We start from the raw sequence: 14,406 nt of genomic DNA, 5'->3' as shown, positions 1-14,406 counted from the left end.
AGTGTGAGTGATGCATCAGGCAATGTGTGTGTGTGCATGTGCAAACAGCATATGTGGGAGACTAGATATGAGTGATGATATTATGAGATGATATTAATAGACAGACAACACACATGAACACACGTTATTGCTCTCCTCCCTTTGTCTTTCTCAACCCTTTTCTTGAGAATTGCAGACACACATACATATTGTTTATTGATAATACTTTGTGTGTTGCAAGACCAGCAACGAGTAGTTTTAGGGTGTGGGTTATGAATCCTAAATTTTAGTAGCAGCTTTTGTTGACATGTCAGATGCCACGTCAAGATTGAACAAGCAAAGGTTTAGTTATGAGAGCCAATAACTAGATAATTTACTCCTAAAAATTACAAGTTTAATGCTCTACTATATACTTAATAGTAAAAATAATTTTGTTCAATTAAAACAAAAACACATAAGCAAAGCAAGATAATCTACAGATCATCTAACAGATGAATGAGTTCATGGGTTTGATTTGTTGAAAATCCTGTAACTCTACCTCCAAATAATGATCTAACCTTCCTTGAACTACAAACATGACCAAATGTTTCTGGCATTGAGTTGTACAATCCGCTAGGGGGCGACACAGTGTATCTTCAGGGCCAGAGAATAATATTGCCTTTTTTTTTTTTACCGGATGTGCTGTCTGTATGAAGACTGACTAAAACTACGTCTTCCAACAAAATTTAATTGCGTCTTATGTAAATGTGTACCCCCCCCCCCCTCTCCCAAACATTACCCCAGAGGGGTTCTGTTCTGTCTTCCAAGATCCACTTACAAACCACGCAACTTCTAGAGAGCTCTCCTTGTTACGTGTAATATATTTACTAGCTTGTTTGGTCGGCCAGTGAGCCCTCAGCTTGCAATTCCAATATTTCCGATAGTCGTGAACAAGGCATAAACTTGTGATCGTTGGCTTCGGGTTTCCCATGTCATCACAGTCGGGGTTTACACCGGATGTTAGCCTTAAAATAGAGAAGCGCTGGTCTAATCGTAGCATTCCATTTTCACTGATAATAATATTAATATGTAAATACCGCCAGTGGACACCACATTAACGCTTATTGACACTTTTAAAGGTTTATCATTTAGCGACTGTCAACTAGCACCCCTTGCAAATGGTACACTCCACACGTTAACGTCCAAAACAAACATGGCACATGAGAACTGACTGACGTTCACTACAAAGAGGTGTGTTCGTATTGAAACCGAAACATAGCCTCGGTGTGGCTGACACTGATCTCTGTGAACCTGCTGCAACCCGAACCGTTATCCCCCCCGCCATGTCACTGCAAATGTCAGCTCTATTTTCATATATCAGAGCCCCACTGTACACCGGCCCTCTATACCGTGTTCGTGCCGACTTCCAGGGAGCCGGTGTCAAGTTCAGACACATTTTAGCTCCTGGGAGCCCCCAGGTTGGAGGGAAGCCAGCAACAAGTCCTCTCCGCGGCCATATTAACGTTGCCCTCCGAGCTGAGAAGTTTTCAACAACAACAACAACGACAGCAGCACTTTGGAAGTCCAGCCAGAGGAACGGTTCCTCCTCACCCCGGGGGAGGAGAGGCTGGCTGGGTAAGGTCGCCCTTGGTGCCGTCCTCGGAGTGAGCACAGTCGCGCTGGTCCAGTCTCTCCACACCGGAACGCTTACCGCCATGGCCCTCAAAGTTAACCTGAACTCCGCTGAGGGAGACTGGAAGGAGACCAAGGGTGAGAGAGTGTTCAAACCAAGGCCGAGAGGATTTTAATTTCAACAGCTAACCTGCAGTGTGCTTTCTGAACAAACGAAAGAGAAGCGTTTGCGCTGCGCTGTACACATGACCAACACATGTACACACTGGCTGATAGATGTAGCCAGTCAGTTGTGACGAGGCTAAAACAAACACACATATGCTTTTACAATGGATGATGATGATACCAAACAATTACCACAGCGAAGCAGTTAGTCCATATAAACATATTAGACCTGAAAGAGTAATATGAGTAAAAGTATTTTGTATTCTGCAATAATAAGTAGAGTTAGTACATTATACACAAACTATTATACACAATATATACAAAACACAATGTAAGTCAGAATAGGAATGATATAAATACATCTGGGCTGCCAATAATGATCATTTTAATTAATTATCTAACCCAAAGTGATGTCTTATAAATTATATTTTAGTTGACCCACAGATTGAAAAATAATATTAATTTGAGAATAATACAGCTTGAAGAAAAGCTAGCAAATTATTGAGTTTAAGAAGCTGTGCTTAACAATATACACCAACATTTTTGGTGTTCATAATCACCAATGAGACATGCAATAAATCTTAATCAACTGAAAAAGTTATTCATTGACTCAACACATAGTATTTTGTTGTCTTCATTGAGTAAATCTGTACTTGACCAAACTGAAACTTGTGTGCAAAAGCTGCAGTACTTTCAGGGTACTATAGTCTCACAGTGCTCTACACAATTTAGGTTTCTGAAGGAATTTTACTGTTCATTAGGAGGGTACGCATGAGCTATTTTGTTGCTATTTTATCCTTCATCAAGCTTTTATTCAGTCTGATATGCCAAAAGTACCATGTTTCTCTGTTCCTTAACATAAACAAATATTTAACTAAATATATCTAGCTAACAGATGATTTACTGTCTGTCCTCTTTCTCTACTGTCTCTCACAGACTTCTTGCTGTCTCTGTCTGTGAAGGACAGGCGTCAGTACTACAGGACTTCTAGCTCTGTGCCACTGGATGACATCCAAGTGTGGACTCCCACTGCAGGTCAGACACCCAACATCAATCAAAGTCCCTGTCAAGTTCATTCAGGGCTGGGTGGGAGTGGTGGTGAGTCTGGGAGGGGTGTAAAACACAAAGGCTTTCACTAGTGTTATCAGACATTTGGGCCACATCACATCAAATGACTTGCACACTAAGAGCAACATAAAGAGAGTTGGAAGCTCCTTGTATGAAACATGTAATATCTTCATATATAATATAAGCTTCTGCACACAAAGCAAAAGATGAACATACTGAAATTCGATGTAAAAGCAAAGTGATTCTAATTGTCTTTATTTTATTTCTCTCCCACATGGAAGCTCTTCCTCCTGTTTACACTCAAGTATATGGACTACGTACATTATATCTCAGTTTGTTCATCCTGTAACCCCAATTTAAGGGCTGTTTTATTCAAATGTTATGGAACAAGTTAGTCAGCTCCATCTAGTACACATAGTTTAGCATTCGATACTGGAATCAGTAGTGAAATAATGTTATACTTTGAACTAATTCCTCCAGTCAGGAATATAAATATTGTCGGTGAACAAAATGAAAATGTCTTGAAAAAGATTGAAACACCGGTGATGAAATAAAAATCATTGCAGCTTAGTGAACAACAACAGTGAACAAAGATGAATCTATAAAAAGGGGCGTTGAAATCTATTTGCAGTGTAAAGTCTTTTCACTGTAGATTAGATTGCAACAGCATTGCACAATACTTCAGAACTACCATAGCATTGCAATCCAAACTGCTGTGATGACAGCTATATTGTAATATTTTTAAATAGTTTGGCTAAATTTGTCCTCTTTAACACGACAGACTATAAACATAGAAACATCCATTTGTATAGTTTAACCGTGATTTACAGTTTTATTATTTTAATGTTAAGTAAAGGAGCAAACCGCCAAGACATATTCCTTGTGCAAGTTTCCCAGGTCAATAAAACTGACCCTGAGACTGAATGTACTGTCTCATTGTGTTTTTCGTTATCAGGTGCTTCTAAGCAAACTCTCCGCCAGAGGAATGAAAAGTTGGACCGGAAGATTTCCCTCTACTGCAGTGACATCACCAAGCTGGAGATAGACGCTATTGTGAATGCAGGTATGTGTGTAAGTGAGTGAGTGAGTGAGTGTTTGTTTGTAGTTGGAACCGTGTGTAGGTTCGTCATCCAACATGGTCTCCAATGATCTATTTTCACACATAAAACGAAAAAAGAAGATAAAACATAATTTAATTTAATTTAATTTCCTTAATTTGCAACAAAAGTATTCAGCGGGGAAACACATGCACAAGAACAATATGGAGAAGAGAGCCGACCAGTGGGAAATATGAAAAAGGATTACGGATTAAAAAAACTGGGTGCTAAACTGAGCGCAGCCCCCAGTCTGTTTGTGCATCGATGTGCGTGTGCTGTGCATACAGTTAGCACAAAACACCTGTGAGGGCGGTGTTTGTGCTGTGATTATGGGTATGATGTATTCTCAGTGTGTGGGAGGGACAGCTACAGGCTTTTTATATGGTTACCAGCATGTTAGTACTGTGAAGGTTTCTTTAAAGAAGTGTAGACACAGTGCATAAGAATGCCAGAACAACAAAAGGGTTTAGAATCATAAGGATTGCTGACTGGCTCCCTGGAAACTTCAAAAGTAGGTAAAGCAACATGAAAGCAGAGGTGGCTTTTATGTGAAGTCTCAGTACTGAACAGATTATGGGCGGACTGCTTTGAAATGGTACTACGCAAAATAACCAGAGTTAAACTGATGTGACCTTTAAAGGCCAAAAACAACTCCTCAGATTTAATCCAGTGATAGCTGGTGTTTTGTGAAGGCAGACGTTGGTGAAAAACTAGGATAAATCAGCTTTGTGAACAGTGCTAATCTTTGTTATATTTGGGTACCACATCAGGTGGAGTTTACAACACTATAAAGGCGTAAAGTAAATGGCTTGAACATACTGCATGTATACATAAAGAATGTGTTTTGTATAATTGAGGGTCCCTGCATGCCAGGTTTATGTTTTGGGGACACCACATCTGTAATGGCTACCAAACAAACCTCTGATTTGTTGCGTTAACTGGTGCATAGGTATGCAAGTGATGATTATTTTCAATATCAGTCAACCTGTTGATTATTTTTTCAACTAATCAATTTATGTATTATTATATTTAATTAATTTCTTGTTTCTTGCACTTCTGTTATATAATGTTGAAGTTTTGACACCTAATAAAATTGAATAAAATATACAATAATTAGGAAATAAAAATAACTGAAATGTAATTATTTGGGCTTTCCATAGACAAACCACTGTAATACTGTCCAGTTATAAAATGAATCTCAGCCATCATAACTGAGCTGAATAACAATAAAAAGCTGATTCTAAATCTAGTAAAAAGTTGGTAATATCAAGAGATATACTGTGTTAATCTAAATCTCAATCAAAATGTATGAGACATTTTGATTGTCATATAATGTATATATCAGCATTTTAAAGACGGGTGAACTATTAGCTCACGTAACACACTTCCTCCGATCAGTTGTTGATTTCCAGCACTCACAGATTAGAGTCTTTCTAGTGACCATTAGATGGAGCCAAACGCCAGTTCATTTACTGAAGACCTCTTCCTACAAGGCTGCATTTGGGGGGAATTTAATCGGTGTCTTGGCACAGACGGTGTATCGGGGGTGGGGTGCTGGGGGTGAGTGAGGCAGGCCAGTATGCCTAAATGATGCTTGATGATGAGGCTTTAGCAGAAAATGATAGATCTTCATTGGCAGCTGACTGTCAGCAGGTGTACGCTGTGCCAGCATCCAGTGAATATGTTGATCGTTGACTCCCATTAATGGCATTATTGCTCGTGTTTGTGTGCTTTCAGGCATTCATCTACGTCTGCCTGCAAATGTTTAAGTAATTATCTGCGTGTGTGTGTATACAGCTAGTAATTGTAATTTGTCTGTAGAGGCGACTTTGCGTTGGGGTGTGTGTTTTACAAGAGCTTTTACAGAGTCGCACGATGCAAAGTAGCATGGAATTAACAAGAGGAAACAGCTAGTAAAGTGTCATTTAGCCGAGAGGACGAGGCAAGGTGAGGGAGGGAGGGAGACAGAAAAACACAACAACGCCAGAGGAAACATGACTGAGAGATGGAGCGTGAGAGAGAGTCAGCACGCCGACTCACGAAAAGAGAGGGGAGAGTCTGGAGGAGTGAAAAGAAGAGGATAAAAGAGAGGCAGGGAGGGGACACAGGCTAGTATTTAAATCTCGGACTGCATTGCCATGGCAACAAGCAGGTACAGGGTACCCACAAAGGGCTTTTGGACAGTCTGATCATCCTTTTCTGTCTGACTGATTGGCCGGGCCAGCTGACTGTCTCCGTGGTCATTTTGTCGACTAAGCGGCTGACCTTTTCATACGATGACTAACTGATTGACTAAGAGGCTTCGAGTGATGTCAGTTGGACTTAAAGAGATATGACGTTAAAATAAAAGAGAGCAGCGGACTGACATCTAGGGACAAGAAGACAATTATAAAAGAGACAGTTACGCTAATTTAGAAAATTGCTCGCAAAAAACCTATTCTCCTGTTGCCGCTGTAACAGCAAAGCATGAGCTATTAGAAAGCAGCTGAGCCAGTGCCTGTGGTTTTTGACATGTGGAGGGGAGTGTTGTGGTTTTTTTCTGGCTGCTCTGAAAGGCCTTGAAGAATTATTTAGCCCATAACGCAGCAAACATTCAATTGAAGCCAACTGTGGCCAATTATACGCTATATTGGCAGACTGGTAGGCAGGTTGGGAGGGGGGCTCCCAGGCCTGGCTGGTGGTTAGCAAGTGACTGCAGACACACAAAAAGACACACATGTACGCATGAAGACATACACACACACTCGTATGTGTGGACACATGCAGACACAGAAGAGCCCTGTGAACAGGTGGAAACTAAGTAACATGCTGCTGCACCTTGTTTCCTCCTTCCTTCCTTCCTTCCCTCCTTCCTTCCTTCCTTCCCTCCGTCAGCACTGATTGATCAGGTAAGCAGGGCGTTGCAGGGAGGCTGGGCCGGGCGCAGTTTGTCGTTTGTGTCGCTCTCAATAAAGATTGGATTTACAGTAACTCTCCACTCCTCCTCCTTCTCCTCCTCTTCTCCTCCCCCTCCTCCGCCCCCCTCCCTCCTTCCTTCCACACTTTTACAGCCCCTGGCTCCTGCCCACTCCTATAAAACACTACAAACATAAAAACCCACAAGCACTTAAGAGCCGTCCTGGCGAGGAGGAGGGGGGATATGGGGGGGAGGAGGAGGAGACGGCGGGCAGAAACATCCTCCTCTTTACACCCCTCAATCACTCCGTCCGGAGAAGGAGAGAGAGATGGAGGGGAGGATATATTGTCTCTGATGGGCTAGCTGATTAAGATGGATTGCACAATGAAATGTCGTTGGAGTGATGAGTTCTTGGAGTGTGTGTGTATGTGTGTGAGCGTGCGTGTGTATGTGTGTGTGTGTGTGTGGATACGACGTCTCTGCAACTAACTTTGCATTAAAACCTTTTTTCAAATTGATTAAATGCAAATTTGCTTAGCTCTACTGAGCTGCATTTTCACTCTCAAAAGTTTTATTCCTCATTTCCATTCCAGCACTCACTTTCAGCACCGCAGTGTTTATCATGTTCGACATTAAATGCCATTTATTTTGGCCTACCTTTTTCTCTGCGTAGAATTGAAATTTAATTGAAAAAGATTTAAAAACTGGACATATAGCCTCAGTTCTCTCAGTATTTTTGTGTAATGTCCTTTTTTTTTCTTCCAGTGGAGCAAACTCCGTGTGTGAGAGTAAATGCAGCGGCAGAGTCGGCTGATAAATCTTTCAGGCAAGACTATAAAAAACTGTCCCTAAAATTAAGCCATGCACCGTCAAGTGATAAAGAATATTCTGGTCCTATCTCAGTCTTTAGAGCTGAACCACTCGTCATCGTCACAATTTATGCTTGCTGAGAGTCTGTGGGAGTGTGTGTGTGTCTCACCTTTGCACACGTGTTTGGATGTATTGACAAGATAACATACATGTATGTCTGCATGTGTACACCTGTGCACTGCTGCACCTGGTTATGCCCGAAATAGACAACACACATGAACCCTGCTCTGTGAATGTGTGTGTGTGTGTGGTACGACATCTGGGAGGGGTGGTGCATGAGTGGTGTACTTTTGTGTGTATTTTGTATGCAGGTGTCCTATCATGTGTGTGTATGAGATAGGGTCTTGCAGGTTTTCCTCTGCAGGTCAGAGATAAAGCTGTTTGTTGGCGCTGGAAACCCACTCACCGTGGCAACAGCTGAGAGATACAAGATTAGAGCCAATAGTTTTCCTGGCCTGCAGGTGACAGACAGGATGAGGGAGAGAGAGCGTCTGTACACTATACTGTAACTCCCTCGCAGATAAGAAACCAAGAAAGAACGCCCGGATGGACGGGTGAGGGGGTGGATGGCTGACAGACAGGGAGGGAAAAGTTGTGAGGCAGGTGAAGAGTAGCAACACTTTCATGTCTCACCTACAAATTCCACCAAATACGTCACGTTACCGTCAGCATCATTGTGACGTTGTGATGTTTTTTTAAAAAGGGACATGATGGGTCAGAAGGACAAACATTTCTTTAGAGAAGTCTGGAAATTGCGGGCACAAACCAGCCGGTTATGACTAATGCCGGACTTGAAAAGCTGTGTGATATTCACAGAATTAACTTGAGATGCTGATCAAAGCCTAAAGCCTGACTCAACAGGAAGAACAATAATAATAATTTGGATGTGTGGTCGAGCAGACTTGGCTCAAAGCTAAATGACAATATCAAGTAGTACAATTCAGTCATAGCAAGTTCAAGATATTTCAGTATTATGTTCAACGGGAAACACATCTCAGTCATATTCATTAATACATACAGGCCTCTGTTCTCTGGTCATACAATTAGCCCCTTTTGGCTATAACACTTGGTCCTGGATAAAGACTGTCTCAAGTGAATAAATTGAGTTGCTTAAATAAAACACAATAAGCATGAAATCACAATTTTAACAGAATAATGACTGTCTGGAGGCGTTCCTTCCTTCCATTTTTTCACATTTTCACACACTCTCCTATCAAGCTGTTAGTTTTGGGACTCTTGGACTCTTAACATTTTTCACACTGTCTTCTTGGGCTCACCGTCTCATAACACTCTATTGCACAGTATTTCTTGACTGCTTGACAGATGTTTGATGACTGCCTGGCTGGTCACTCCTGGTGCTGGAGTTGTCAAGTGACGGTACCTCGCTGCCTCGCTCCAGTTGTTTTAGAGACTGCTGCAGTGAATGTCCTTGTATCTAAGACAGCTCCCCTTTTTCATATGTAGTTTCCACATAAAAACATTAGGGCTACAACTAACGATTATATTCACCATCGATTAATTGGTCGATTATTTTCTTGGTAGTCGATTAGTTGTTTTATCTGTAAAATGTTACTATTATACAAAACAGAGAACAACAGCAACAGCTCACATTGGAGAAGCTGAAACAAGCAAATATTTGGCATATTTGCTTGAAAAATGTCTCAAACGATCAAAATAGTTGTTGATTAAATTTCTGCCCATCAACTGATTAATTGACTATTTGTTTCAGCTGTAAATAATAAATATTCCTGTTCAGGCCAATATGCAGGGATTTCTCTGGGAAATTGTTTAGCAGTGATCAATTTAGGTTGCCGATGACAGCCAAAACAATAGCCACATACATTAATAATATGGCTTTTGCTTTGTGAAGTAGCACATCTGCGCTTTTTCCCAGAAGGTTGAAGCGACTATAATCGATATTTGTACAATAACAATGACTGTGAAAACAATGTGACAATGTGAAAGGGGTCGCTCGTAGTGATGAACCTACAGAGAATCATCACCTGAATCTGCAGCTCTCCTCGGCTTTACACTGCTTCATAATGAGTTTCAGCTCATTGTTTAGCTGTCGGGCCACAACAACTGTTTTGGGTTACACTCTCTTTGGCCGCAGCAGGCCGCTGTTTTCAGTGTAGAATGTCCAAAGACCCACCGTATACTACCTGCTCTGCACCAAACAGCAGACAGACACAGTTAGCGACTAGTGCAAATAATAATGATGTTAGTGGAGGTCTCTGTTTCATGCGAGGTGGCACACCTCCTCTATACAGCACTGTGGGAAAGCCTGATAGGTAATCAGAGTTTTGACATGATCTCACTTTATGTCAAATGTAGAGATAGACTGATACTGAACAAATAAATGGTTAAAAAATGTCTCACTTTGAAAAAATATGCATCTCCTTGAATTGAGTACAGCAGAAACCTCCCAATAGCAACTTAATATTTCATTATTACAATGCACTATATGAGGATGGATGTGTGGGATAAGCATCAATAATTGAACATCAGTATTTTTTGAGCTTGGATGCTTCCATCGGGTGCAATATAAAGTCAACCCAGTGGTGGAGCATCTTTTATTGATTCCAGAGAAGTCTGTGGTTGATGATGGCTGATAGCTGCAGTGGGGCAGGTTGTGGGGCTTGGGGGTTATAGAGGGTGAAGGGAGCTGGGCGTTGGAAAGGCATGGATGAGTGGACTCGGACAGACAGGCAAACATCGACCAGAACAGCTGGAGGAGAAAGGTGAGCGGGATGTGCTCAGTGATCCTGTTTGGTGATTTTAAGAGGATAAAACAGGCGAACCCTTGGCTCTGCAGGTAGAGCCCCTTACAAGAGCATTACCCTACAGTGGCACAGCATCACACTCCTTCTGCAAGGCTTCACTGATTCTTAGCTGGCTTTGTCAATGGGACTTAGCGCTGTGCTTAGCGCCAAAATCAGCCTGGCAGACGTCCCTGCTTTCGACACTCTGCTAGAGTGTGTATTGAAGATTGTCAGGCCTGACTTGTTGTTCTAAATTGCTTCCGAGCGGCTAAAATTATTTCTCAGATTTCACCTGAGCTGCATTCTCCTCATTTGACTGCAGTAACAGGGGACACACAGTGGGAATCTGTGCATGCTTAACCACGTTATAAGGGATTTTCCAGCATCAGGCCAAGGATTAAGTGATTTTTGTCACAGATCTACTTTGAATGCCACAGTATCTACTCCAGTCTCTAGTGCTTAAGCTGTTGATAGTGTGTTTGTTTTAAGTATGTACACCATGTAGCAGTTATTAGAGGATAATGAAGTTGTAGACAGCTGTAGTATTTTTTTTCTTCCTGAGGAATTAATGTTTTCAAGGCTGCCACTTTTTCATCAAGTCACTTAACCAAGGTTTTAATCAGGAGAGGCGTGATGTTGTGATCCACCCAGCCTCCCTGGTAGTAACAGGGGTCAGAGGAGGTGATGGAAAGCCCAGAATGGAGACTTCTGCTGTTGAGGTCCCACAGGCCCCAGAGTGTACGCTCCCTATCTCTCTCTTTGTGCTGCAGTTACCATATATCTACCCCAGAGCTCTTGTCAGCTCCTCTTAGGACAGGCTCATATTACAAGATGCAAAATGTCACACCAAGTTTGCCATCGCAGACAAATATTCTATGTGTGTGTGCTCTAAGAAAACCCGCAAAACAGATACTGTAAAATGGGCCTGAGTGTATTTATGTGAGTGTTTTGTGATGCTTGAATTAGAGCAAGATCCAATAAAAATCTTCTACTTGCCCTCAGCCAACCTTTCTCCTTCTGTAAAAATTAATTTAGTTGGAGTTGTATTGTTTACTCAAAAAGTAAAATGGGTTCATAGCAGCTGCTATGAAGCAGAACAGGTTACAGATCCCTCGTGAACTGCACTGTCTCTCCCTGCTGTAGTAACTGTACTTCCTTAGCTCCAGTTCCTATAGCAGTATCCCCACTGCGCTGACTTTGTGTTTTGTGAAGCAGTGCTAATGGACATGTTCTCACAATATGCCCGTCAACTGTCTGTACACACAAGCACTTACAGAGGCAAATTGGCATTGCTGATGCTGCTTCAATTTCAGAGTAAATATGATATGCTGTCAAAACTTAGCTCTGCCATGACCACCTCTCCACTCTACCAGCTACTAAACCAGGACAAAATTACAGTGGTGAGCATGGAGCGGAGTGTGCGCCAAATGGAGACGTTGAACCTGCTAGTGGAAAGAGGATTTGCTGTGCAAAAGCCAATAAAAGAGTGTGAGTGGAAAATCCATCTGAGTAAGTCTGATCTGTATGGATTTTAATCAGTGAGGTCAGCAGTAAGCAGTGGTAGTGATAGGCAGGGTCAAAGGCAGGGCAGAGTACTTGGGGTGTACCTCAAAGGACACTGAAAAATTCTACTTATAGAGCACTTATATAGAGAAACTTTACTGTGCAGTTAAGTTTTAACATTTTCATTAGTTTACAGTAGAGCTGCAGCAAACACTATTTACATTATCGATTAATCTGCAGAATGCTTTGTTGATTAATTGATGGATCATTTGGTCGTTAAATGTCAGAAAATAGTGAAAAATGCCCATCACAGGTTCCCAGAGGCCAAGGTCACTTTGGCAATGGATGAGTTGAAACAAAGTTTACTATGTCTGAAGTGAAAAAGTCCGCTAGCGAGTGGTCAGCGGTGGTGGAAGAAATATCTAGATCTTTTACTTGAGTAAAAGTAGCAATACCACACTGTAAAAATACTCAAGTAAAAGTCATGCATTCAAAAGTATCATTATCGATAGTCATTATCAGCAAAATGTACTTAAAGTATCAAAAGTAAATGTACTCGTAATGCAGCAGAATGGTTATGTGTTATTTAATTATTATTATTATTATTATTAATGATATGTTGGCAACATTTAAATGTTGTTGTGGGTGAGGAGAAGCAAATTCTAACTACTTTATATAATGTTGGGTATTTTAAATTACAGTTTTATGTTCTGAAACATAATGGAGTAAAAGTAGAAAGCAGCATAAAATGTAAATACCGAAGTTAAGTGAATGCACTTCAAAACTGTACTTAAGTACTTAAGTAAATGTACTTTGTTACTTTCCACCACTGGCAGTCAGTCCAAACAGGCAAACAAAGCAAGAGGGAGGCAGGTAACGAGATCCAAAAAGGGCCGGCATATGGTCACAACAAGCAGGCAGGTGGAACAGAGTGGCTGGTCGCTAAGGCGAAAGTCCAGTACATTCCCTAAGTGACCTTTATATAGAGTGATCTGATTAGGGGGATGAGGGGTGGGAAAGATCAGGTGACTGGGGGATGATGGGAAGAGCTGAGGACCACTGCTGAAAAGTGAGGAAATGACAGGAAAGGGTCGTGCAGGCAAACAGGAAACTGGACGGCGGACGTCTAATTGCTTCAGTTCAAAAGATATTCAGTTCACTATCATGTCAGACAAAGAAAAACAGGGAACCTTCAGATTTCAGAGCCTGGAACCAGTGCATGTTTGGCATATTTGCTTGAAAGAATTACTTATATGAATAATTAATTATCAAGATTGTCAATCGATCGAATAAAAGATTAATCAACCAACTCATGCTCTACAGGCTCAAGGCTGTAGCCGAAGTCATGTCCTCAGTAACCTTTTTGAAGCTTGTAAATGTTTTAAAATGGATTTAAGCATTAGTGCAGAACCGCTGGGTGTCTTGGATTCACAGCCACAGACGGCAGTGACCGAGGCATCTGAGGACCTTTAAATTACTGCATTTAATGTGCAAACACAGCTACTGTCTCAATCATAAATGTGCTGGAATATAATATTTTTCTTCTGGATTGAAGACTGCACTTTATGGATGCTGTGTATATTAAAAAAAGTTTCTTTATAGACCTGTAAATGTGATATTAAAAATTAAATTCAAATCTTTAATGTTAGTAGAGTAGCCTGTCACTAAGGAGACATGCTTACTATAATTACCATGGCCGCTGTGCAGTAATATTGCTTCTGCAGAGAGCTAATATCTAAGCTATAGTAATTTATCTCTATTTGTTTTGAGGATTTTCACTTCATCCTCCTTATGATTTAAAAATACATACCAAATGAATAGAAAATTACTCTCACGCCCTCTTGAAGTGTCTCGTTTTTGATGGTAAAGTAAGTGAAAGGCTGTAGGCGTATTTCATATCTTTAAGGCTTTAGACGATCCAAGCCTCTACCACTCTGAGGAATCAGAGTCTGTATGCTTCAGATTCACTTTAAAAGAAGCGTTAAAACTGTCTGTGACTGACATTGTGTTTTATGTTCAGCTGTAGATTTCTGCTACTTTTTTTCTAGTCCCTCCACTTTTTTGAGGTTCGTTAACATGCACGCTGCTGACCCTCAGCTAGCTTAGATCTAGACGCTTGTGTCTCTGTGTCTCATACTTTTCATCACAGTGCGGAGGTCGTGTTGTTATGTCCACTCTATCCTCTTGTATCTGTGTCTTTGCCATGGGCACGTTTGGAGGCTGCAGTGGGTCTGTGAATTGGCTGCAGCACGAATTTAGACAGTGCTGCTGCTCTAGTTTTTCCAGTCCAGATCTGTCCGAGTTAATTACGGTACAACTGTCAGAAAGACCACTTTACTGGTCATTTGGGCAGCGACATTAATGCTCTCTGTGTACTGGAAATTTTGAGCTTTCAAGGTTCAGTGCCCCGAGTTTCTGCGGGATGCTCTGATGTCCAGTTTGTGTCTCAATTTGA

The 14,406-nt window shown here is 41.3% G+C and overlaps 1 protein-coding gene across 3 annotated transcripts in view; it reads left to right on the top strand.

Moving 5' to 3' along the window:
• Positions 1 to 1,255: 1,255 nt before the first annotated feature.
• macrod1 (mono-ADP ribosylhydrolase 1) overlaps positions 1,256 to 14,406 on the top strand; it is a 105,051-nt gene continuing 91,900 nt past the window's right edge. For all 3 annotated transcript variants that reach the window (XM_070913234.1, XM_070913236.1, XM_070913235.1), the window contains exons 1-3: positions 1,256 to 1,728; positions 2,692 to 2,790; positions 3,779 to 3,886. In XM_070913234.1, coding sequence (XP_070769335.1) covers positions 1,302 to 1,728; positions 2,692 to 2,790; positions 3,779 to 3,886 — 634 coding nt within the window. In that variant the 5' untranslated portion in view covers positions 1,256 to 1,301. The remainder of the gene's footprint in view (positions 1,729 to 2,691; positions 2,791 to 3,778; positions 3,887 to 14,406) is intronic.

This window comes from Enoplosus armatus, chromosome 10, assembly GCF_043641665.1.
Source record: "Enoplosus armatus isolate fEnoArm2 chromosome 10, fEnoArm2.hap1, whole genome shotgun sequence".
In the NCBI taxonomy this organism is placed as follows: domain Eukaryota; kingdom Metazoa; phylum Chordata; class Actinopteri; order Centrarchiformes; family Enoplosidae; genus Enoplosus; species Enoplosus armatus.
Note: the sequence above shows the minus strand (reverse complement) of the source record. Positions and strands in the feature narration are given on the sequence as shown.